The following is a 26,924-nucleotide window of genomic DNA, read 5'->3' as shown; positions in this document are numbered from 1 at the left end:
TGTATGAGACCCTAGATTTAATGCCAATTTATATAATTCTTTTTTTTTAATGGGGACCCACGTCTTTGAGACGAGAGACAAACTTTACTTTTCAGCTGATGAAATTTTAAGCACAACTCTGGTATGCAAGGTATTTTCAGGGAAACAAAGGGTAGAGGATCATTAGGAGGGACAACACAATGGTACCAGACCCTAGAATCTACATATCAAATAACTACCCATGTAGGTGAGAAAGAGCCCTGCTAGAGATAAGGCAAAACATGAAATGGAGGAGTTCTGGTTTGCAAGAAGTTCACAGCCTCTGAAAAGTAGAATTCAGGAAAGGCAAAATCTATTGTTAGCACCATGAAGCTGAGAGCAAGAAAAAGCAAGTTGCTGGGAACTGGCTTGGCTCAACCTTTGAGTTGCAAATATACTAGCCAGCGGGTCTTGGTGCTGAAAATTTCTATAAGATTGCGGGATAGGGGCCGGGCGGTGGCGCTAAAGGTAAGGTGCCTGCCTTGCCTGTGCTAGCCTTGGACGGACCGCGGTTTGATCCCCCGGTGTCCCATATGGTCCCCCAAGCCAGGAGCAACTTCTGAGCACATAGCCAGGAGTAACCCCTGAGCGTTACCGGGTGTGGCCCAAAAACCAAAAAAAAAAAAAAAAAAGATTGCAGGATAACTGAGGCCGAATATCTTTAGTTTAGCAAGGGAGGCAAAACCAAATAAATAAAAGTAAAGAGATATATAATGTCACAGCCATGTCAGAAATATAGTCAGTAATCCACGCAGGGGTTATGATTGACTTCCACCGATGGGCCTTCTGGCTGAATTATTTTTTGGGGAAAATCAGGCACTTCACCAGGAAAGTGAAAAGACACATCTGGAGTATGCTTTCCCTTATAGTGGAGACATCCATGTTACGTGCAGTGACAGATCCAAGCATCGACAGCAATATTCTGACCCTCATACACAAACTCTTGCTTCTGGATCATTTTTCTGTTGTGGAGTTGGCCAGAATCACATTCTTCAGAATCTTCATCCATGAATTTAAGTGGTCATGTATTAACATTAGCTTCTCTTTCAGCTCCGCCACCTACTCTTCACGAGGGACTTTGTGAATCTCCATCTCAGATGCCGGCACTATGGCTTTTGTTGCTAGGAGATAGCACACCATCTTGTCACTGGAAAGGTAGAAATAGCCCCTTAAGGCTGCCATGGCAGCATGGGTCGAAAATAGATGGAAACCAACGGAAACACCACAGGAACAGAACAAAAGATTGTAAGTGCTGCCTTTGAGCAAGCCATCGATGCCAAATAGAAAAGACTCTTCCCAGACCACAACGTTGTTTGTGACGCTGGCGAAGACCGCTGCCCCAAGGCTCGAGGCCACGTTCCAGGCCAGGTGACGGCTCGGCAGCGCGTGCAGTGGAACAGGACTCACCGTTCTGGCTGCAGCCATGACGGCAGTCGCACTTCCTCGGTTCCTCAGCCCTGCGGGGCTGTGGAGAGAAGGCGACCCTTGCACCACCTGTGTGTCCCACTCCATGGAAGTCGTCAGAGAAGGCTCGTTGCCCCAGACGTCCCCCACACTGCGAGAGAGCGCAAACGCCTCACAGAAGGCACCATCTTCCCAATTTATATAATTATATTAGCAAGAGACAGAAATAGTAAGGCCGTTACTCATTTTTAGACCATAAGATGACACTATGGTTGGGCTGGAGAGATAGCACAGCGGTTTGCCTTTGCATTTGCCTTGCAAGCAGCCAATCTAGAATGAACAGTGGTTCAAATTCTGGCATCCCATATGGTCCCCTGCGCCTGCCAGGAGCAATTTCTGAACATAGAGACAGAAATAACCCCTAAACACTGCCGGGTGTGACCCCAAAACAAAACCAAAAAGGATGATACCATGGTTAAGAATATGTACTTTTGTTATATTCTTACTTTATTCTGTTTAGTCTAGTTCAGAAAAACCCTATCAATTCATTTGGTATAAAACTTTAGCTCTTTCTCAGAACTTCTGGAAAGGATGAAAGACTATCCTAGGCTTCATACAAGGATCAGTGCAAAAACCAAGACTGATTAAAATTATAGTGTTGAAACAGAACTTCTAGAAATGTAAAGAAAGACTTCACTCTGGTCTCCATCCTATGACCTGTGCAAATAACAAGATCTCTAGTTACTGAGCCCTTTTTATCATTCATGACTGAGCAGAAAGTTTCCAGACAGCACAAAAGGACCTAGGGAAGAGAAAAAGAGCCTGTAGTTATTCTCATGACAATATGCTTCAAGGGCAGAGAAACCCTGTTTCTCTTAGGCCAAGGGAATGTCCTTTCTAATCTCCCCAATATTTACTGTGCCTATATTGTTGTTGTTATTTTTTTTTCTTCCTTTTTGTGTGTGCTTTGTTTTGTTTGTATTTCAGGACTGTGGTTATTGTTTGGTTGTTGTCTTAATTGCTGTGGTGCTTTTCGAGATCCTTTGATTTTTTTTTGTATGGTTTTTATGTTTTTCTCCCTTTTTCTTCTTCTTCTTCTTCTTTTCTCTCTCTCTCTCTCTCTCTCTCTCTCTCTCTCTCTCTCTCTCTCTCTCTCTCTCTCTCTCTCTCTCTCTCTCTCTCTCTCTCTCTCTCTCTCTCTCTCTCTCTCTCTCTCTCTCTCTCTCTCTCTCTCTCTCTCTCTCTCTCTCTCTCTCTCTCTCTCTCTCTCTCTCTCTCTCTCTCTCTCTCTCTCTCTCTCTCTCTCTCGGTTTTTGGGCCACACCCGGCGGTGCTCAGAGGTTACTCCAGACTATCTGCTCAGAAATAGCTCCTGGCAGGCACGGGGACCATATGGGACACCGGGATTCGAACCATCTACCTTAGGTCCTGGATTGGCTGCTTGCAAGGCAAACGCTGATGTGCTATCTCTCCAGCCCCTCCCTTTCTTCTTTTAAATTGATTTTTATAGCCTCTAGGAGGACTCTTCCTGTTTCTTTCTTTGATTTTACCCCCCCCCCTTTTTTTCTTCCCTCCAAACAGAACCACATAACTTGAACCATCCTGTCTGCCTCACAAATTAAGGGGCAAATAATGGAGGGTACTAAGACCAAGCAGGTGTATGAACATTAAGTAGAAATAAAAAATGATCAGACTTAAACACCAAATCCAAAGCCAACGACAACAGAATTGAAACCCAATTTACAACAAGCTAAACACAGAGGGGACCACTTACACTAGCTGCCGGGGTCAAAGGAGGGGGATATGGGATGGATGATGGGAACAGGGGTGGAGGGAGGACAATATTGGTGGTGAGAATGCCCCTGATTCAATGTCACTATGTACCTAAAATATTATTGTGAAAGATTTGTAATCCACTTTGGTCAAAATAAAATTTAATTAATAAAAAAAACTTTAGCTCCTTCTAATCAAGCAAGTTGTCAAGAACTCTAAAAGCTGTTTGACTTACCAACCTGGAAATACAAATTTTAAATATTTTTGCTATCTAATTAAATCCAGTTTATCAAAAGATAGCCAAAAAACGATCCATTTAAATAGTACTTAAGTATCATTTAAGCACGTAATTCCAAGTAAACTTCAGATTGCCAAACAAAGAAGTTGAATGTCTGGTGGGAATGATATCTAGTTCAATCCTTGTAGAAACAGCATAGAGGGCTCTCAGTAAACTTAGAATTGAGCTGTCATATGACCAGCAATTCCACTTTGGGCTATCTACCTCCAGGACTTTAAAACATTCATTCAACAGGACATATGCACACCATTATTCATTGCTGAACTTAGTACAATAGTTAAGAGAAGGAATCAACCTAGGTGATTCCAGATGAATAAACAGATGAATGAAATATGAAGCTGTGGTACATATACCAAATAAAATATAATGCAGCTGCAAAGAATGATGAAATCATGCAATTTGTTGCAACCTGGTTGGAACTGGAAGATATGGTGAGTGAAATAAGCCAGATGAAGGAAGATAAACACAAGATGATCTCACTTATCTGTAGAATATGGAATGTCTGAATGAAGAAATGTAGTAAAGCGGGGGATGCCTAGATCACCTTTGACCTCAGAGTTTAGGGAGGACAGAGAAGAAATCAAGGCAGGAAGATGAGAAAGGAAATTGGGAAACTGAGGTCTGAGCTTTGGTTATATTGATGATGTGGAAGAATGGTATAGCTATATATTCAACAACACTAAAAACTTGAGCTCTAAATTGCAACCATCAAACTTTGTAATGTTCCTGTCAAAGTAGAAGGCAGAGGAATGATGGAGTATGGAAAAGCCAGTAATGGGAACTTACACTGGTGGTGGGATTGGTGTTGAAATATTGTATTGCCTAAAACTCAACTCTCAAAAACTTTTGAAACCACAGTTCTTTAAATTGAAAAAAGTTTTTTTTCTAAGGTGAAGGCAGACTTAACTGCTTACAAACCAGATGATCACATTTTTCCCCCCATAATTGCTCCTAGCCTGATATCCTCATTAGCATAGTTACAATGGTATATATGAGTTCATAGAAGGCAGCTATTGAGGGGGTAAAAGGGGTCTCTCTGGAGCTCAGCTTCTCTGCAGATTGTGTTCTTGAATTCCTTTGTAGGTTCCCATTTTCACTCTTCCCAGTCCTGTGATTTGTAAAGACATAATAGCCTCTATTAAATAAATCCTTGTCTACTTTAGCTTCCTAAACTGTTTCCTACATGAGGCCTTCACCATTACTGACAGGAGAAAGTTGCAATAATCATTACTTTGGAAGCAATTAAACTGAAACTGGGAGAAATGTGTTTTCATCATATACCTAGCATGTGAAAAATTGTGCTGTATTCTATTAAGAGGCAACTTTAATGTACTCAGAACTATAGTTGTGCTGTTGTTTTGTTGTTGTTTTGGGGGCACACCCAGGGATTACTCCTGGTTCTGCACTTAGAAATCACTCCTGGGGTTTGGGGGACCATGTGGATGCTGGGGTTCAAATTTGGGCCAGCTGCATGCAAATCAAGTGCCCTACCCTCTGTGCCATTGCTCCAGCCCATTGTTTTTAAATCTTAGGCAAATGAGACAGAAGAGGGGTAGAGCACTTGTTATTTGTGGCTAATATTGGATTCAATTCCTTGAACCAGATATGGTGCCTGTAATCCTTTAATACCACCAGGGGCTGTTCCTGAGCAGAGCCAGAGTGCCCCAGAGCATAGATCCACATGTGGCACAAAACATAAAACTTGTATAAATTTAAGGTGGATCTTAGTCAAGCATATCTGGATGTGGGGATGGATAGTACAATGGGTAGAACATTTACCTATGATTAACCTATGTTGACTCCTGGCATCCCACATGGTCCTCTGATCCCCATCAGGTATGATTCCTGAGTACAGAGGCAGGAATAAGCCCTGAGCACCAATCACTGTGTGTAACTCAAAACTAGACAAAAAAAACAAAAACAAAAAAACAAAAAACAAAAACACACACACACACACACAAACCCAGGTGTGCTGTGCTGGGCTGTCCTCTGAGCCCCATCAGGTGTGATTCCTGAGTACAGCGAAAGGAGTTAAGCCCTGAGCATCACTATGTATAGCTCAAAAACCAGACTAAAAGAAAAAAGGGGACCGGAGAGATAGCATGGAGGTGGGGCATTTGCCTTGCACACAGAGTTGGTGGTTCAAGTCCCGGCATCCCATGTGGTCCCCCGAGCCTGCCAGGAGCAATTTCTGAGCGTGGAGCCAGGAATGATCCCTGTGCGCTGCCAGGTGTGACCCCAAAACCAAAAAAGAAAAGTTAGACACAGGCGTGCTATGTTGGGATTTGTCCCCTACTATCCCTGGAAGATATTGGGGGTCATTCTACAGCCCCTACTTCACCTCCAAATGTAAGGCTCCTCTTAGGAATAGCTCTGGGCTTTTCATTCTCATCTGTTCACTCTCTCTTCAAGGCGAAGGATTCCAAAGTAGTCCAGGGATGCTAAGAGGTGAGGGTGCCTGAAATGTGAAACTAACCATCTGGACCCACAGTGACTTCTCTGGCTTTGTTTCTCTGCATTTAGGTTCAAGCTTTCTCTCCACAGACCAGCCCTCATGGTAGGGGGAGGAGTGTACCAAACAGCACTCCCAGCCTTTCATGCTTGCCCACATCAAGAATCTGATTACAAATCTTAATCATCACTCCCTGCTCTGTTCAGGCAGAGGAAACAGTCACTAGGAGGGATTTTTAGTGTCCAAAAGAGCACTGCAGTCTTAGAGAAACCAACTTAGAGTTACCAGTTAGGGTATTTTAAAGCTTGCTTTCAGTCTCTAAAGTTTAAGCTAACAAATATTCCATTTAGAAAACGGATACATTTTTAAAAATCACTTTTACGGGTTCCTTTAATTAAAAGGTTAAGTTCATTTAAGTTTTGAACAGACTAAATTTCTTTGAACAGACCCATTTACAACCTAAATGCCTTTAAATTTAACAGCTTGTAGACTTCAAAGCTATTTTTAGACAGCATTTGACATGCTTGCCCCAAAGAGTGCTTCATTCTTATAAACACAATAAACTAACAGTGGCTTTCCAGGTTATCTGACATGTTTCAGTATTTTGGCAATCTTAGTAACATTTAAAAATATTTCAATTAAAACTCCCACATCTAAAAAATGGTAGTGGGGGTTTTAGGTTAGAACCCTAAGGCCAATGACAATGCTAGTAAAATGCATTTGTAAGCTAGTAGTGGTCCCACTAGATAATGATAAAACATCCCTTAAACTTCACACAGAAGGATTCTAAGGATTGCTTCCTAATCTTTATGAAACTTTGTAACATGAACATTTCCTCTGAAAAGAGCAGTCAGTGAAGTTGTACATAGTGAGTGAGTCCTTGAGCCCTAACAGGAAGGCAATTCAGGTGTGGGGATGATGTAAGGCCCACTTGGCTCCTCCAGGTTGTACCACCGCAACCTTAGAGAGCTGGTGAAAATCAGATGAAGCCCTGGTCACACGTGACACTTGACAGACAGTAACACTCCCGTAGGATTTCAACATAGTTTTTTCTTTACTAGTATACAAATTATCAGCATACTTTAGAAGTTAAAAATTTATAAACTTTTAAATATAAAAGTTATTTAAATAAATTAACTCTTTCAATATGAAGACAGTTCTAGACTTCACTAATTATTCAGGGAAGCAGATTCTTGGTTTCTTACAAGCCATTGTGCTGCATAATTATTCAAATCAATTCATAAACACTGGCCCTATTTTTGAGCCTATGTCTGTCCCGTAAAACACAAAGCATCCTACTTTTTCGGATTTAAAAATGATTCAAATTCACAGACCTGAATTTTTTAAGACTCCAATTACAAAATCTTCCTTTAACTAAGTATTTCCTTACAGGTCATTAACTACTTGGATAAAAAAGGAATGGGAAAGATTACAGAGGTAGCAAAATAAAAATCAATGTGGGATAGATCTAACTCATGACTATCCATCAGGAATTCATCCAATTCAGAAAACTCAAGTGAAAAAATACTTTAAAAAAAAAAAAGCTAGTCTGGTTTTGTGAGTTTAAAACAAAAGAATGGGGTTGGTTGTTTAGAATCTTAAGTAGAGAGCAGAGAACATTGCTTTAGATATATAGGTAACTATGAGATATAAAGGGTAAGTCTATTGGTTAGAAGAGAAATGTCAAATTGACAGTTCTGAAAACCTAGTAAAGGCTGCAGTGATTGTACAAGGGATAAAGTTCTTGCCTTGCATGTAGTTAATCTGGGTTCAATCCCCAGCATAATATATGATCCTGAGCCTGCCAGGAGCAGTCCCTGAGCACAAAGCCAGGAATAAGCACTGAACACAGCAAGGTATGGCTCAAAAGGAGGCTGAGGGGTGGGGAGGGAAGAAGGCTGGCATATAAAGGAAAAACCATAATTCCACAATCCAATCATCTTAATTATAGACCATGTTCTGATCAAGATATTCAAAATTGGGCCGGAGTAGTAGCATAGCAGCTGACGCAGGACAGACATGGGTTTGATCCCCAACATCCCATGTGGTTTTCCAAGCCAGGAGCGATTTCTGAGTGCAGAGCCAGGGGTAACCCCTGAGCGCCACCGAGTGTGACCCAAAAACTAAATATATATATTCAAATATAAAAATAATTCAAATATATATATTAACATTACAGAAATAAAAAGAAGATCTGGGTGGAAAACACAAATTTTCATTATTGCCTGATCACATTCTCAGTCTGTGTCCAGTCCTGTCAATTACTCAGAGCTAGCCACCGCACTTGGAAAAGACAGTCCTCTGACCAGTTGAGACACAGCATGTGACCTAGGAAAAATGACAATGTCAAGGATAGGGGAGGCATATGCTTCACTGGGGCCTGGAAATCCGAAGGGCACAAAGCAGAGTAAAGAAAGTTTATTCGTTGATGCCATTTGCTGATCTGCTGGTGATCTTTCGCAGGACAGAGTAAAGAACAAAGCTCTGTTCCTTGGGCTAAACTCTCAGTGGAAACACTCGACAGAGTTCTGAACACCCACCCAAAAGATGACACAGAGCTCTGTTGCATCACAATTAATGGCAGCTTGTCCAGGGGAGACATACCACGACCACAACAATTCAGATCTTCCGGATAAGATATAAGATGATTCAAAATATCACATGGGAACCATGTGTAAACCATGTCTTAAAACAGGTACCTATTTTCCAAACATAATTATTCCTATCGCTTTCATAAAATCGCTTCTGTAAATGGCATCTATACTGTATCAAAGTAGAAGATTCTCCTTCCAATCATTATATATTGCAAATTAGGAGTTCTCAGGTGGCTTATCAAGCATACACTATGATTCGATCTTCTTATTGTCTAAAAATCCATCAGATGCATGCTGTAACACAGAAACACTTTCTTTCCTTGTCATGGTAGCAAAAAGCATATCCATCATCCCCAGGGTTTCCAGCAGCTCTCTTTGGTAATCAATCTCTTTTTCTACAAGTCCTTGAAGTAACAAAAACTTTTTATCAACAACAGGTGACTGACCAATCACAGGCAGATATATATCTAGAAAGAGAAAGCAGAAAAATATTAAGGAACATATTCTATACAGCCAATGAACAGTAACATTTAGAAAAACATAAAATATTATATACAGGCAGTGAAAAGTACTTTACAACTAACTGTTGACTTACAGAAAGTAAATAATCTATTGGCATAAGCATTTTCAAAAAAATGATTATAGAAAGCACCATGGAAGTTTTGACTTTCATTTTTCTATAAAAATTCATGGGCACTGTTGATGTTTAAGAAGAAAACTGAAAATATTACTGGGACGGAAACAATAGTAGTACAGCAGGTAAGTGTTGCTTTGCACAAGGCCAATCTGGGTCCAATCTCGCACATCCCATATGGTTCCCTAAGCACCACAAGGAGTAATTCCTGAGTGAAGAACAAGGAATAAGCCATGGGCACTGCCAGGTGTGGTCCAAAAACAAAACAAGACAAAAAGAGAGAAAAAAAGTTAAATTCTAGTAACTACTCACAACAATTCAAGTTGCTAAAAACATTTTACTTTATTTTAAAATGTATCAGTTTAAGGGTTGAAGCAATAGTACAGGCAGGGTACTTATCCTGCAATTGGTCAACCTGGATCTGATCTTTAGGACCCACAAGGAAGTGATCCCAGAACCCAGAACCAAGGATAAGAACATCCAAAGCACCACTGGGTGTGACCCAAAAACCAAAATTAAATAAAAACATACATAAAATAAATAAAATATATCAATTAACTTTTGTTTTGTTTTGTTTTTGGGCCACACCCGGCAGTGCTCAGGGGTTACTCCTGGCTGTCTGCTCAGAAATAGCTCCTGGCAGGCACGGGGGACCATACGGGACACTGGGATTCGAACCAACCACCTTAGGTCCTGCATCGGCTGCTTGCAAGGCAAACGCCGCTGTGCTATCTCTTCGGGCCCTCAATTTACTTTTTTAACATGAATTTTCTTAGTGGAGAAATTGACAGAAATATTATTTTAACCTGTTTCATATGCAAATTAGATTTCATCATTTGAGATTCTATTTTGCAAAATACTAGGATCTATCCAGCTCTACTTACCAATGATGATTTCAGCAGCATTAATCAACACAGGGGCAAATCTTGGTTGAGGGAGATTCCTACAAAGCAAAAATCGTTTACTAAAATTTGCTAACTTAAATTTTTTTATAAATCCTTAAAACCAATTTTAAAGAATAATGCTTCACTGGTTCTCTACAAAGATCAGACTAAAAGTAAATGTCTCCTATTTGTAGAAAAAAGAATGTTAGATGCAAAATTCCAAGTGTCTCACTGATATAAAAAAACATACCGTATCAAGAAATTAAGAACACGACTGATTTCCTTCTCATCCCGACCTGCAAGGGCATTTGCAAGAACTCCTCTTCGATTCAGCTCCTTTATGATGGAAACTGTAATCTCAGGGGTCTTTATGGTACAGCTCGGCTGAAAAATATTTCAGAGCCAACACGAGTAAATAAAAAAGAACGAGGAAAACTATAATTAACAGTACTATAAAACAGTATTTCAACAATAGCACAAGAATAAAAGTGTCTTGGAACTCACTAATGATCAACCTTAATATTTTTTTTATCTTCACAGCTTTGAGTTATGGTAATGTGTAAGGCAAAAAGTAAGATGATTTTTCTAAAAATTTGTTCTTTATATATTAACAATTATAACGTGCTTGGTGAAGGATTTTGTTTTGTTTTGTTTTTTTTGCGGCCACACCCAGCGATGCTCAGGGGTTACTCCTGGCTGTCTGCTCAGAAATAGCTCCTGGCAGGCACGGGGGACCATATGGGACACTGGGATTTGAACCAACCACCTTTGGTCCTGGATCGGCTGCTTGCAAGGCAAACGCTGCTCTGCTATCTCTCCGGGCCCATTGGTGAAGTATTTTGAGTGTGTGGGGAGAGGGAGGGAGGGAGGGAGGGAGGGAGGGAGGGAGGGAGGGAGGGAGAGAGAGAGAGAGAGAGAGAGAGAGAGAGAGAGAGAGAGAGAGAGAGAGAGAGAGAGAGAGAGTGTGTTCGTTCGATGCACAACATGGAATATATGTACCTTTCCTTTCATTTTATTAGCACTAATACTATTCTATAATAAATACAGTTAATGGGGGACTATGTGTGTCTGTGTGTGTTTTACGGGCATAACATAGAAAATCTCTACACCTGCCTTTAATTTTTTTCTTTTCTTTCTTTCTTTCTTTCTTTTATTTTTTTTTTCTAATTTTTTGCTTTTTGGGCCACATCCAATGATGCTCTGGGATTATTCCTGACTATGCACTCAGAAATTGATCCTGAGTTGGGGGACCATATGGGTCACTGAGGATTAAACTAAGGTCTGTCCTGAATTGGGCACACGTAAGGCAAACACCCTACCGCTGTGCTATCACTCCGGCCCCACCTGCCTTTCATTTTAGTGACCCTAAGACTATGATAAAATACCATTACATACACACACACACACACACACACACACACACACACACACACACATATATACACAACATTCCTCACTCACCTCGAGGACTCTGTCAAGCGCCTTAGATATCCGAAAATTTTTCAGATCCCTGTCATACAACTCCAGGTGTTTCTTTAATGGCTTATTTATTAAAATATCATCCTATATTGAAAGACAAATTTATATAGAAAAATCAAACCTATATAATTTCATCAAAAATCTAACTTTTCCCATGATAATTATAATAGTTAGCCCTGAACTATATATATATATATCTATATATATAGATTATATATATAGATATATATATATATACTTTAATGTTAAAAGTTCATTATCTTGTGGCCGGAGAGATAGCATGGAGGTAGGCATTTGCCTTTCATGCAGGAGGTCATCAGTTTGAATCCCGGCATCCTGAACTATATATATATATATATATATATCTATATATATAGATTATATATATAGATATATATATATATATACTTTAATGTTAAAAGTTCATTATCTTGTGGCCGGAGAGATAGCATGGAGGTAGGCATTTGCCTTTCATGCAGGAGGTCATCAGTTTGAATCCCGGCATCCCATATGGTCCCCCGTTGCTGCCAGGAGCAATTTCTGAGCCTGGAGCCAGGAATAACCCTTGAGCACTGCCGGGTGTGACCCAAAACCACAAAAAAGAAAAAAAAAAGTTCATTATCTAAATCAAATAAAAAGGGAGTAATGTCTTCCTTCTTTCCTGTGATTTTAACTTTCAGTGAATACATAAAACGTCAATTCTAAACAAACATTACTCATTTCGATTTCTTTATATGATAAGCATGTGATTTAGTTGAAAGAAAACAATGAGACTGGTCCAGGCCCAACCAGTGACTCTGCTACCCACGAATGAAATCCTGATCAATTACAACTTCTTTAGATTTCAATTTTCTTACATGCCAAATGCTGACATTGATGCAGTACTACTTTTTATGACTTTTAAAGAAATGTTTCTCAAGAAGGGGCCAGATGGCTCCCTTTGGCCCCCAGTATATTCCATGGCAAGACTACAGACCAAGCCATAGGATGAAGGCCACAGGAAGGAAACAGATCACAGGGGGTCCCATGATCAGAAAAAGGGTTGAGAACCATTGATTTAGAAGATCAAATAAGTTTGTTATTAAAAATATTATTGTGAATAACAAAGCATTATAATATTGTTATGATTCAAAGTATTAACTAAAGTAGTCTTTATTTCCCATTACTTATTAATATTCTAAAAGCAGCAATCTGAAGATTGCCAGTGGCAGAGAAAAATCAGAATAAAATTAAATAATCATGTGAACTATATTTCCATTAATATAAACAAATGAAACCAAACAAATTTCACTTAATCAAAACGTATGAAAAGTACCCTTTGCTTCATGTAATTTTTTCCCTTAATAAAAGTTCGATATGCAGGTCTTCTTCTCCTAGGATGTGAATCCTTCTTTGCTTCAGATTTCCGGTGTTTAACACTTAGTATTCCATTGGTCATTCCTACAACTATTGTCTCATCTTCGTGCTACAGCATAAAGTGAAAAAAGTGAGTCAATCCCTATCATATAATTTGAAATTTTTCTTCAAAATAACATTCATAACCTGCTTACTAGTTATTCACACAATGCATTCCTAACAATAATGTATATAGAGAAAGCAATGGCATTTTTCCTCCAGAATATAGTATATATATATATGATATCAGATTTACTATAACTATCATAAAACAGGCTAAGTGCATATAACAACATACAGTTGATGACATCTTAAAAAACTTGCAAAATAGCTTTTTTCATGTGTCCTCTAAAGACAAAGATTACATGGTAGCAGCACTTTCCATAATCTTGCAAACTTAATATTTTAAGTTTTTTCTTTTTTTTTTTTTTTTTTTTTTTTTTTAAAAAATATGGAACGCTTCACGAATTTGCGTGTCATCCTTGCGCAGGGGCCATGCTAATCTTCTCTGTATCGTTCCAATTTTAGTATATGTGCTGCCGAAGCGAGCACAATATTTTAAGTTTTTTCTCTCAATTCCAATTTCAACATTATATTCAAATCTACCTCTCTCTTCAATACCTCAATAACAAAGAGCATCATTAAAGAAAAAAGCAATCAACAATACCTACAACCCTCCCTTAATTTAATGCCATGGTAAGTAGAACCTAACTGACATTAAGTATTATGTTACAGGGACAAGTCAGGCATTTTAACAATCATTTCATTGTTTCATTCAAATTTAGCTATCAAAGAAATTTTAAAAAGCTAGAAAACATGACTATTCAAATACAAAGACTAAGCCTAAAATTCACTTGAATTTCATTTAACAGGTAAGATTAGAGTGAAAGAACTCTTTAAAACAGCTAAAATTACTTACTGCAAGGGCAAGACTCAAAATTGAAGCTGCATAATCAAAACTGTGGACTACTTTGTAGGAAGTTGTGCTATATATTTTCACTTTCCTAATAAAGAAAAGTTTTGTTGTAAGTCATGTTGGAAATAATCATAAAATGCAAAATTATTACTATTTGAAAATTTATTATCTGAATATAAAAATTACACAACAGCAAAGAAAAACAGACCAGTAATTATAAGCAACTCGATCTCTGAATGCCCTTTAAAAATGTTGATGGGGCTGGAGAGATAGCATGGAGGTAAGGCATTTGCCTTTCATGCAGAAGGTCATTGGTTAAAATCCTGGCATCCCATATGGTCCCCCGTGCCTGCCAGGAGCGATTTCTGAGCCTGTAGCCAGGTAACCCCTGAGCGCTGCCGGGTGTGACCCAAAAGACTAAAAAAAAAAAAAAAAAAAAAAAAAATGTCGTTGAGAGTAAAAAAAAAAAAAAAGCATAATGGAAGGGCACAGGACGCTACAAGAGCAAGTTTCTTGGCCCTCAGTATGTCTAACATCTGGCCTGGATAATGAAATGAATGGCTTAGTTGGAAGGGACTGGCAGTGCACTGTGGCCATTAGCGGCATCCATAACCTCTCTTCCTGACCAGTGCCAGAACATTTCACCACCACGCTTGGACCACAACCAAAAATATCTCTTGAGAAATCAAACTCCTAAGAGATAAAAATCACTTGAGCTTGAGAATCATTACATAGAGTCCACTGGTCAACTGACAATTAGCTTCTGTGAGACAGCTCTCAAATCAAGTCCCAAAATGCCTGTTGACAAAATCTCATGGCATATGCAATGTATTTAAGGATAAAGTCCTTAGTATTCAAAATGTTTTCTAGCTTTTAAAAGAGATGTCTACATATAAATAAACAGGCTGAAAAGCAACAACTCCCATATCAGTAGAAAAATAAAGAGGGAAAAAAATACCAAAGTAAAATGTCAAGTCATGAATACAAGTTATTCTTTACACAGTGCCACATGTGGCTACTAGAGAACCTGACAGGTGGTTAGTGAAAATGAAGAACTGAATGTTTTTAATTTAATTTTAGTTAACTGTTTTTAAACTTGAACCATATAAAAATTTTCTATTAAACCTAACAATTTCAATTTCATCACTACAATATTTTTATCATAGGGCATATTTTTGATGCTTAATTGTTTCAGACTTGCATTAATGTTTACATAGTTTAAATAGTAAATGGTAAAGTTTTAAATATAATAAACTAAATAAAACTTATTCAAATAAATAAAACTTATTATTGACTTCACTTTTCCTTTTATAATGTGGTTATTAAAGTATTTAAAAAGCTGGAGTGGGGGCGGAGAGATAGCATGGAGGTAAGGCATTTGCCTTTCATGTAGGAGGTCATCGGTTCGAATCCCGGCGTCCCATATGGTCCCCCGTGCCTGCCAGGAGCAATTTCTGAGCCTGAAGCCAGGAATAACCCCTGAGCACTGCTGGGTGTGACCCAAAAACCACAAAAAAAAAAAAAAAAAAAAAGAAAAAGAAAAAGCTGGAGTGATAGTACAATGGCTAAAGCACCTGCCTTGTACACACCTGATCCAGGATCAATCCCCAGCAACCCATATGGTCCCAAGTATTGGCAGGAATAATTCCTGAGTGCAAAGTCAGGAGAAATAACCTTGAGCATCAATGAATGTGAATGAACAAAATAAAAACATTTAATTAGAAATGTAGGGGGTTGGAGAGAAAGCTCAATAAGAGAGTCATGCTTTACAAGCAGAAGATCTGGGTTCAATCACCAGGACCAAATGGTTCCCCGAGCACCTCCTTGAGTGACAACCAAGCACTGAGCTTTGAGAAGTCCCTAACCACTGATAGATATGACCCTAAAACAAAAAGAAATTTTTTTCAATGTGTTTTATTTTTAATTACAAGTGCCAAATCAGAGTTATCAACGTTGAAATCATAAAACCCAAACTTTACCAACCAAACTTAAAAAAAAAGTGCCTGTCAAAATGACAGGCTAGTAGAGCAAGGTATGAGAGGGAAACTGGGAACAATGGTAGAGGAGGGAGGTTGACACTGGTGATGGGATTAGTACTGGATCACAGTGCTTTAATAAAAAAAAAAAAAAAGTTTTTAATTACAAAATTCCAAAAATAAAATTACAAATATAACTCATTTCTTTTTCTGACAGTGCCATTCACATTAACTAATGGAATAAAAAATAAAAGAGAAAAAGTCAGTCACTACATTTGCACTAGGCTAGCTCCATAAATTCATTCTTTTCTTAACAGATGTACACCAAGCTGTGAAAAATCATGGATATACTGGCCATGAAGCTGGAAAGAGAGGATGGGCCAAGACCCTGCCATGCCTGCTGCAGTGATTACCCATAATCGCTGCTTTTGACAATAGTCCAACTTCACTTCTCTACAGTTCTCTTCAGGGACACCTATCTGACCAAATTCCAGGTATACCGGTATTTAAGCTGATATCACCAGAGCTTTTTTGGGCCAAGTATGAGCACCCTACCTCAATTCCCCACATTTTCCTACTTCCAGGAGACCTTTCAGCTCAGAATAAGTCCCATAAAAGCTGTAGTATCAGGGCCCGGAGAGATAGCACAATGGCGTTTGCCTTGCAAGCAGCCAATCCAGAACCAAAGGTGGTTGGTTCGAATCCCGGTGTCCCATATGGTCCCCCATGCCTGCCAGGAGCTATTTCTGAGCAGACAGCCAGGAGTTACCCCCTGAGCACCGCCGGGTGTGGCCCAAAAACCAAAAAAAAAAAAAGCTGTAGTATCAGTAACAGTGGTTTGAATTCCTGAACCTCTCAGTGGCATTTATGGATGTACAACTTAATTTGTTTTGTTTGATGCTGTCACCCCCAAAGAAACACACCAATTTGAATGCCAATGTATAGCTGAGGTCACTTAACGTCTGGAAACAAATGAAATAACAGAATGGTCAGCTAGCAACAAAAGTTTACTAAATCTTGGGGCCGGAGAGATAGCATGGAGGTAAGGCGTTTGCCTTTCATGCAGGAGGTCATCGGTTCGAATCCCGGCGCCCCATATGGTCCCCTGTGCCTGCCAGGAGCAATTTCTGAGCCTGGAGCCAGGAATAACCCCTGAGCACTGCCAGGTGTGACCCAAAAACCAAAAAAAAAAAAAAAAAAAAAAAAAGTTTACTAAATCTTCTGCCAATGTCTAAATGACCTCATTGGAAATAATATTTTTTTATTTTTTTTATTTTTAAACTATATATATATATATATATACACATACATATATTGTTTGTTTGTTTGTTTTTGTTTCTGTGCCACACCCGGCGGTGCTCAAGGGTTACTCCTGGCTATCAGCTCAGAAATAGCTCCTGGCAGGCACGGGGGATCATATGGGGCGCCGGGATTCGAACCGATGACCTCCTGCATGAAAGGCAAACGCCTTACCTCCATGCTTTCTCTCCAGCCCCTCTATTCAGTTTTTTAATACTTGTATTCTCACTTATTTCAAAACAAATAAATCAAGGTCAACTATATCAACTATGTGATGAATGTTCTTTAAGTAAAAGTAAATAAAATACCTGGCAAAAAAGAAATGAAAGCAATAAATTGTTCAAGGGATAATGTATAGTTGCTATATCCAAAGGACCAAACTAGATTCAGTACAACAGGCTTTTTCTCCTGAAGATCATTTGGCAGTACATATAGCTTGGCACAAACAGTACTTAATTAGCTCATTTCCCAAGCAGGAATCACTTACAAACTGTAACAAAAAAAAAGAGATCAAGTGCTCACCTATCTAGGGAACCAGAGAGCAGTCTCTGTCCAGAGCTGCTCAAACACAAACACGTCACTGTCTTATGATGATTCTTCAAAGATACCAGCAATTGTCCTCCTTTTAACATGTCCCAGATTTTAACATAACGACCCCCTATGAAAAGAAACATCCACTGATTTGACATTCTGCCCAAAGGGAATATTATAAAGGTACAAAATGGCATTTTCCCCAGATGCCTCACCAACTACCCAGTTTCAGTCCTGGCTCCACCACTGACTGGGTACAGGTAGCAGTTCTTGTCCCTTAGCTGCTACAATGAAAAAACTTTATATTGTGGGAGAGATTGGCAGTACAGCAGGTGCTTGCCTTGCAAACTGTTAACCAGAGTTTGATCTCTGGTACCATATATGGTTCCTGAAGTACTACTAGGAGTAATCTCAGATCATAGAGACAGGAATAATCAGCCCTGAGCAACACCAAAAACAAAACAAAACAAAAAATATATTATATATAATAAATAATTCTCCAAAGAATTTTTGAATAATTATGAAATAGCAAGATTTTATGTCCTAAAGATTTTATAAATTCCAACCAAACAAAAAGTCCTTTAAAACATTAAGTATCGGAAGCACCCATAGAAGTAATTAAATCTGAAAGAATTAAACTTTTGTATTTTTCAGCAACACATTATGCAAAATGGCTAGTAAGTAATAAAATACCTAACTGGAGGGAGTGAATTCTCACCTAGAGAGAAACTGGGTGTAATTCATACTCCATTCATAATCCCAACTCCCTAGATGGAACCGATAAAGAGGTCCTAATTTGAAACCACTGACCTACTCGAGTCTGTCATTTTCTTGGATTTGGCTGGGTTGGTTTGTGTTGGGTGGCTCAAGGGTTACTTCTGGCTCTGTACTCAGAAATTACTCCTGGCAGGCTCGATTAGCTGCATGTTAGGCAAATGCCCTACCCACTGTGTGTACTACTGCTCTGGCCCCAGCCTGGAATTTTCATGGTTAATAGAAGTCAAGGGATTGCCAGAGTCCCATAACTTGATAGTGACACAAAGAGATAAATTATCAAGAAACAAGAACAAGAAAAAAGATACATCCAAAAATGTTACCAATGCATTTTCAAAGCAAATTAAATACTGGGAAAAACTATTAGAGGCACATTTTCTGCTACCTTCATCAAAACTTAACGTGTATTTTTGCTTTCACTCCTTCCTCTCTCCCCACCCTTACATTTCTCTAAATAAAACGTTTACTTAAAAAAGATTGAGGGGCCGAAGTGGTGGCACAAGCAGTAAGGCATCTGTCTTGCCAACGCTAGCCTAGGACAGATCACGTTTCCCACATGTCAATCCCCCCCATGTCCCATATGGTCCCCCAAGCCAGGAGCAATTTCTGAGCACATACCCAGGAGTAACTCCTGAGCATCACTGGGTGTGGCCCAAAAACCAAAAATTGAATAAATAAAATAAAAAATGAAACAATTGTTTCTATTGAGATATTTTAAATGAAAAAGAGGAAGCACAATCATGCATATGCTATAATCATACTTCTAATCTTATTAGAAAGATAGCTACCTCTGGAGAGATAGCATGGAGGTAAGGCATTTCCTTGCATGCAGAAGGTCGGTGGTTCGAATCCCGGCATCCCATATGGTCCCCCGAGCCTGCCAGGAGTGATTTCTGAGCATAGAGCCAGGAGTAACCCATGACCGCTGCTGGGTGTGACCCAAAAACCAAAAAAAAAAAGTGGGGGGGGGAGATAGCTACCTATTTTAATATCAACATATGTGGTTTTTGTTTTGTTTTGAGGTTTTTGGGTCACACTCGGCAGTGCTCGGGTTACTCCTGGCTCTACGCTCAGAAATCGCTCCTCAAAGGATCAGGGAACCATATGGAATGCTGGGATTTGAACCACCATCCTTCTGCATAGGAGGCAACCGCCTTATCTCCATGCTATCTCTCTGGCCCCCATAATATCAACATAATGATTTTGACTATTGACAAATGGAAAAATCTAATTGACTTCTATTGTAATTCTGAAAATGCAACATGATCAATGTTACAAAAAAAGTCTCAGCTACAATTCATTGGAAAAAATGTAAAGGACATTTTGGACTACACTTTATCTCCTCTTCTGGCACTATCTTATCAGCTATGGTGGATAAGGCCATTTTCTTCTACAGTGGCATAAAATGATGAGCCTGGGGGCTTGTGAGATAATTAAGGCACTTGACTTACACACAGCTGACTCCAATCTTTGGCACTGAATATACCAGAGCACTACCAGGAATAATATCAGAGCACAGCTGGATGTGACCCAAAAGCCAACACTTAAACCAAACCAAAAACAAATGAACAAACAAACAAAACAAAACAAACTAAAAAAGAAGAAAAGAAAATCCTGATTCTAGGCCAAGAACCTACTGTAGATCTCTTTTTTTCTTTTTTGGTTTTGGACCACACTCGGTGGCGCTCAGGGGTTACTCCTGGCTCTGTGCTCAGAAATCACTGCTGGCAGGTTTAGGAACCCATATAACATGCTGGCAATCAAACCTTGGGTCTACCACACTGTAGAGATCTCTTAGAACCAACTTTATGGGGTCTAAGAAGACAACTAAGAAGACAACAGAAAGCTAAGTAAGCAGATAAGGTACTGTGGTTCTCAGATAATCAGATCTTTAACATTTAACAAATTAATTCAAATAATTATTTCCTTAGCTTCAAATAGAGAAAATACCTACCTTGTTGGCTCATCTAGAGCACTGGAGACATTGAATTAATCGCACAGCACACCTTCACACTCTGTCCCTCAGATATTCAACAGGTCAGAGCTGCTGACCTGTCCTACTGTAGACTAAGGAAAAGCTTAAGATATACAATTCAAATACACACTGATGAATTGTAAAAAACAACCAATTAAAAAAAACTGATTTACAGATAAATGATTCGCTCAAGATCAAAACTAATGGTAAAAGCAAAAAAAAAAAAAAAAAATACCTGCTGAGACTAGAAGACCTCCAGAGGGGAAGAGCAGGACACTCTCCACTGGCTGCCCATGCTCTATAGAGAGAACACTCTGATTGGCCCGCGCGTCGAACATCTTCAGAGTATGATCATATGACCCTAAAACGGCAATGTGGACGTTGTGAATTTAAAACCACTGAAAACAAGAGAGTGCACGTGTACGTGTGTGTGTGTGTGTGTGTGTGTGTGCGAGCGCGCGCCGCCCTGACACAAATTTTTAGAGAAAAGGTATAAATGAAAAATATTTAAAATAAGTTGCACTTATTCATGAGGAGATCACAGGACTCCCAAGTCATCTGGCATCACTGATTGTTTGTGAAGAAACACCAACCTATATGTCACAGAAACATCAACTAGTCCTATATTTGAGCTATTGAACTCCTGAAGAGTCTCTGACTTGCAAAGGCACCTAAGAAGACAGAAGTGCAATCTTTGTTTCTCAGCTTCCGGGCCCAGGGAAAACAGGATAGTAACTCATTCAAGGATTTGACTTTTTTGTTTTTTGTTTCTGAGCCACACCCAGTGATGCTCAGGGGTTACTCCTGGCTATGTGCTCAGAAATCACTCCTGGCTTTGGAGAACATATGGGATGCCAGGATTCGAACCACCATCTGTCCAGGATCATCTGTGTGCAAGGCAAATGCCCCACTGCTGTGCTATCACTCCTGATTTTGGGGGATGGGGGTGCACTTGGGCCACACCCACTGATGCTCAGGGGTTGCTGCTGGCAGGCTCAGGGGACCATAGAGGATGTCAGGAATCGAACCTGGGTCAATCTAGGGTCAGCTGTGTGCAAAGTAAATGCCCTAGTGCTGTGCTATTGCTTTGGCCCTGGATTTGACTATTTTTAAGGCAACCTGGTATTTTCATAAAAATATGTAGGACCGGGCCCGGAGAGATAGCACAGCGGCGTTTGCCTTGCAAGCAGCCTATCCAGGACCAAAGGTGGTTGGTTCGAATTCCAGTGTCCCATATGGTCCCCCGTGCCTGCCAGGAGCTATTTCTGAGCAGACAGCCAGGAGTAACCCCTGAGCACCGCCGGGTGTGGCCCAAAATCCAAAAAAAAAAAAAAAATGTAGGACCGGAAGAAAATTGGAGAAAATTCTAACTGGAGAAAGAGGAAATCTCTCTTTCTTATTTTCATTCACTGACCATTTTATTTTTTTCTATGAGCTCTGAGACATATGCTATCCTTTATCTTCCTCCATTTCTTAACATTTATGTATATATGAACAGTGATTTACAAACTTATTCATAATACAGTTGTTTCAAGCAGACAATGTTCCTATACCAATCCCACCACCAGTTTGCCCTTTCCTACATCTATGTCCCCAGTTTTCCCACCCACTGTACCCCTATCACAAACTGGCATTGCAAGGGGCCCAGCTCCACAACTCCTGAACTCTGCATGCCACTATACTTGTCCAGGTAGATGGATCACCCAGTTGCCAATTCTATGTCAGGCCTTTTCAGAATGGAGGTGAACAAATCCACCTCCCTTCTGGCTAGGTCCAGTAGCCTCCAAAACCAAGGGTATTTTTTTATTTAAAAATCTTAAACTTTTTATTTCTTAGTGGGAAAGCTCACAAGTATGTAAACAATGGCAAGTATAAAGCAAAATTCCAGGATTGTGAGTTTTTTTATGCAAACAAAGCAAAATGAAAATGTCACAGTGAAGCCCTCACCTTTAGAAAAGACAAAAGGACCAAGAGATAATATAGTGATGAGGGTACACGCTGAGAATGTGCCTGACCTGGCTCCACACCCAGGACCACATGGTAGACCTGAACAACACTGAGTACAGCCCTGAAGGTCCTGAATACTGCTGTGGTTGCCAAGCAGTTGAAAATAGCTGATGGGCACTCCAGGCCTTTTGAGCACAGCATGGTAGCACCCTCCATTTAAAAAATAAGGAGTTCACCAACCTGTTACAAAGAGATCTGGATTCAGTTTGCTCGCACAACCACACCTGACATAATCAGTATGTTCTCTGAATGTTAGAATTTCTTTGGAGTTTGGAATATCCCATAATTTAACTGTATAATCATCAGCTCCAGAAACCACATGGTATTTGTCAGCTGTAAAATCAACTGTATGAACTGCCCTGAAAGAATAAGGATAAATATTTAGTAGCATAGAAAAAAATGTCCTTCTAGCCTCTTCTACCAATAATATATTCAATTTATTCCCTCAAATAACAAGAACAACCCAAAAGAGCAGTTCAGTTTTATAAAAATAGCAACATTAAAACTTTTCTAATATACTGTTTCACTTAGTGGCTGACTGAAAGAGAATGTTGTACACTTTGCACAGAGACATTATTCTTTAAAATATTTGAAAACATGGGGCTGGAGCAATAGCAAAACGATAGGGCGTTTGCCTCACAAGCAGCTGCCCAGGACAAAACTAAGTTCGATCGCCAGTGTCCCATATGGTCCCCTAGCTAAGAGTGATTTCTGAGCACATAGCCAGGAGTAACCCTGAACATCACTGGGTGTGGCCCAAAAACTAAAATAAACAAATAAATAAATATCAAGTATTTGAAAACATGATGCCAGAGCAATATAGCAGGTAGGATGTTTGTATTGCATGCAGCTTCAATCCCTGTCACCCCAAGCCTTCCACAAGTGATTCCTGAGCCAGGGGTAAAGCCTGAGCACAACTGGGGTGACCAAAAAATAAATGACAAAAAAAAAAAAAAGGCACTCCTGAGCGTAGAGCTGCAGCCCTGAACAAAAGTGAGTGTTATCCAAAAAAACAAAACAAACAATAAAAGAGGTTAAATTCTATGTCATTCTGGAGATTACTACGGTCACTCCAGTATAGTTGAACCCTCCAGAGCTTCATCTGGAGATGCTCAGGGCTCAAGTGGTTCTGACCACTGAGTTGGGGTTCCTTACAAACAAGGTATGTGTCTTAAGTTCTGTACTAGCCTTCTGGCTCGACCACTTCTGGAATTTTAAATTAACTTCAAATTCCCAGATAAAAATGGTAATCTGGTCACAATAATATAAAATTGCCCTGGCCATTCGGTATATCAAAGGGTAAAGCACAAAATCTAAGAAGAAAAAGTAAAAATTCATGTCTTCAAAATGATAATTATGAATATAATGAAGCCCTAAAAGTCTCATTCACAATTAGGTAGCTGCCTTTACAAATCAGTGGTTTATAATTCCTAAAATGTCACACACAATTCTAGGGAACTCCTGAGTCCCAAAAAACAGGACTATGGGGGCCGGGCGGTGGCGCTGGAGGTAAGGTGCCTGCCTTACCTGCGCTAGCCTAGGAGACGGACCGCGGTTCGATCCCCCGGCGTCCCATATGGTCCCCCAAGCCAGGAGCGACTTCTGAGCGCATAGCCAGGAGTAACCCCTGAGCGTTACCGGGTGTGGCCCAAAAAAAAAAAACCAAAAAAAAAAAAACAGGACTATGGCTCCTTGCTGCTGTACTGTTTTGAAACGGCCAAAAGTAGTACATATAGTACATAAATACATAATTTATGCATTTTTGATAAATTATCTTTCTTTTAAACTCAAAATAAATAGCATAACAGAATCAACTGCCTCTTACTTTGTATGGCCTTCAAATTGTCTGAGGGGGGCCCTTCCGGTTATATCAAAAAGCTGAACTCCCCCATCTTCACACCCTGCCACAAGAAGTCTGCCATCCTGCCGGAAAGTAGCACAGTATGCCGTGTCTTTAAAACGGGAAAAGGTCTTTATAGGTTCTTGAGAGTAACGGCCATAAATGTGAATCTACAACGATATAAAAGAAAAAAAATGGTTTAAGACTTTTTGATACTTTTTGCCAGATGATCAAGATTAGTCAGTAATAATTATATACATATAAACTATAAAAAAGAAAATTAAAAGTTTAATATTATATTTACCCTTGAAGAAGCTGTGACTGCATAATTATATGGAGGCTGTGAAGAAAAGTCAACTTTGGTCACTGCTCCGAACTCCTTAATCTGAACAGGGGTCTTAATAAAAAAATAAATCAAAGTATTAACAGATGCAACAGATAACATCTTTTGAAGGATTACAAAATCTCTTACATTTGTTACTCTTACTAACTTTTACAAGCCTGTATAAAAGCATAAATAATGCAAAAAATGTCCACACCCCATCATCCAGGCTGTCTATCCCCGTCACATTAAAGTAAATAAATATGTGCTGAAAGAGCACACCTCCCCTCTTTCTTTTTTTTTTTTGGTTTTTGGGTCACACCCAGAGGTGCTCAGGGGTTACTCCTGGCTGTCTGCTCAGAAATAGCTCCTGGCAGGCACGGGGACCATATGGGACACCGGGATTCGAACCAACCACCTTTGGTCCTGAATTGGCCGCTTGCAAGGCAAACGCCGCTGTGCTATCTCTCCGGGCCCACCTCCCCTCTTTCTACTCAGCATTTTTCTGTGATTGCTGCTGGTGAAATATAGGCATTATTTCACTTTTAAATAGCTTGGGAGCTATACCAGCATACACTGAAATATAGGAGTTTGGGGATTTGGCAGTACCTGAAGGAGTACATGGTGTCACATACTGAATCAGGGTCTCCAGCATGCACACCATGCATCCTGTGCTATTAAAATCCCTAATCTCCCTATTCCTAATCAATTGGCAAAAAATGAGTATGTGCGCGCGCGCACATACACACATCTCACCTTTATTGCCTACTTACCTTGTAGTTATTCCAGTACAGTGTATCTTGGGTGATCTTTTCACCCAGTATCGGGTATGTTTGAATAGCTGCAGGCTTATACCCAGACATAATTGCATATGATCAAATTGTGTTCAATAGTAAATAGCCTGATATTGAAATCAGAAACACTTGTAGTGACTGCTTCCTTCTAAAAAAGAAAATATTTTATCCATAAACATGATCACAAACATTGTTCATAAACCTCAAAAAGGGTGATTTTTCACACTGCATTCTTTCGAAAATCAGTGTGATGTTTTGAGATTAATGTCCACTTAACTAATGTAACACAAATTAGAAATGAGCTAAGTCAGAATGCCTCTCTCTACTTTGGTTCCTGACTGGCCAAACCAGATTTACAGTTGTGAGTATTGTACACAGACTCCGCATATTGACAAGTGTGATAGCTCGTTTATAGCAGTAAATAAATAAATAACTGTGAAAGTACAAAATATAAAACCAAAACTTTTTTTTTATTTTTAATTATGAGAACAAAGGTACAAAGAAAGAGGACAAGGTAAAGTTACAGTGGAAGGACAATCACCCATAAACAGGATTCTCAGAAGAAATCCCCTTGCTGGTACATTAATTTTGAACTTTCAGTCAAAGGACATCAAGTAAAATAAAACAGAGCCCATGTACAATTACTTTGTCCCCCAATTCCCCAGATTGTAGTACATTAAAACATTTCTTAACAGTACACAAAGCAATATAAAGCCATAAAACTTATGTAACTCCTTAAACATTGAAGGCATAGTATTTTTTACATTTCCATGCACATGCATATTAGTTTAAGTTAACCTCAAAAGTTTAAGTGGTTTTTTTTTTAAGGATTAGAGTCAAAGGAGCACTGTAAAAATGGTGTTAGGGTGGCAATTATTGTTTGCATAGGCCGACCAAAATATGAGGGACATGGAAAGGAAAAGCCTTGGTCTAAATACAAGGAGAACCTACCCCTGAAGTTTCCTGGCATAAGACCAACTCTAAGCTCCAGGCAAACGAGTTTGTCCAATCCAAGTTATTGACTGTAGTGCCAATACACTTATTTTTCACACAGTCTCTGTTTGTTGGTATCATGCAAAACCAAAACTTTTTCTAATCTAGTTTTAAGATGACATTTAATCTATCAGAGCACAGCCTGGAGACTAGACTTCCTTAAGAACCTAAAGATGCTAAAAGGAAAACAAAGCTAATGCTAATATAGCACATAAAGTAAATTTAAAGATTTGAAATAAAAAAAATGATTTGAAATGAAATTTAAAAGGTATTCTTCTGATGTAGAAGCTTAAAATTTTTAAGTTAATTTTAAAAAGGCTAAATACCAGGAACATAAATAGAAAAAAATAATTCGCAAATTTAAGTGACAAAATAGGATACAAGAGAACAAAAACTAAATCATTACACTTTGTTACTAAGACTAAAAATTACTTAATTGCAATATAATTAATTTTATCAGATAAATGTGTCCAGAGATGCAACTCATCATCTATTTCAAAAAGCCAAAAAACAGAGCATCAGGTACACGAACATAAACAGATAAGACTTATATTAAAGTCTGACTT

The 26,924-nt window shown here is 39.2% G+C and overlaps 1 protein-coding gene and 1 non-coding gene across 2 annotated transcripts; both read right to left on the bottom strand.

The window, feature by feature from the left end:
• Positions 1-8,348: 8,348 nt before the first annotated feature.
• Positions 8,349-25,509, bottom strand: UTP15 (UTP15 small subunit processome component). Its single transcript, XM_049768790.1, has 12 exons — positions 25,345-25,509; positions 24,554-24,646; positions 24,235-24,419; positions 22,590-22,768; positions 20,638-20,763; positions 17,645-17,780; positions 13,851-13,935; positions 12,852-13,001; positions 11,519-11,620; positions 10,308-10,441; positions 10,058-10,116; positions 8,349-9,006 (listed from the first exon to the last, which is right to left on the bottom strand). Exons 1-12 carry the CDS (start codon positions 25,432-25,434, stop codon positions 8,789-8,791), a joined length of 1,557 nt encoding a protein of 518 aa, XP_049624747.1. The 5' UTR covers positions 25,435-25,509; the 3' UTR covers positions 8,349-8,788.
• Positions 13,377-13,483, bottom strand: LOC126003019 (U6 spliceosomal RNA). Its single transcript, XR_007493564.1, has one exon. It is a non-coding gene; the product is annotated as a U6 spliceosomal RNA (small nuclear RNA).
• Positions 25,510-26,924: the final 1,415 nt, after the last annotated feature.

The sequence above is a fragment of the Suncus etruscus genome, chromosome 2 (genome assembly GCF_024139225.1).
Source record: "Suncus etruscus isolate mSunEtr1 chromosome 2, mSunEtr1.pri.cur, whole genome shotgun sequence".
Lineage (NCBI taxonomy): Eukaryota > Metazoa > Chordata > Mammalia > Eulipotyphla > Soricidae > Suncus > Suncus etruscus.
The sequence above is the reverse complement of the archived record's forward strand: the minus strand, read 5'-3'. Positions and strand labels throughout refer to the sequence as shown.

What these genes read in the sequence shown, in the direction of transcription:
- UTP15 (XM_049768790.1), bottom strand. Translation starts at nt 25,434, where the DNA reads ATGTCTGGGTATAAGCCTGCAGCTATTCAAACATACCCGATACTGGGT. An exon ending in CAATTTGAAGGCCATACAAA is followed by an intron (nt 22,769 to 24,234) that starts GTAAGAGGCAGT and finishes TTATTCTTTCAG; the next exon opens with GGCAGTTCATACAGTTGATT. An exon ending in GTTCTTAATTTCTTGATACG is followed by an intron (nt 10,117 to 10,307) that starts GTATGTTTTTTT and finishes TTTGCTTTGTAG; the next exon opens with GAATCTCCCTCAACCAAGAT.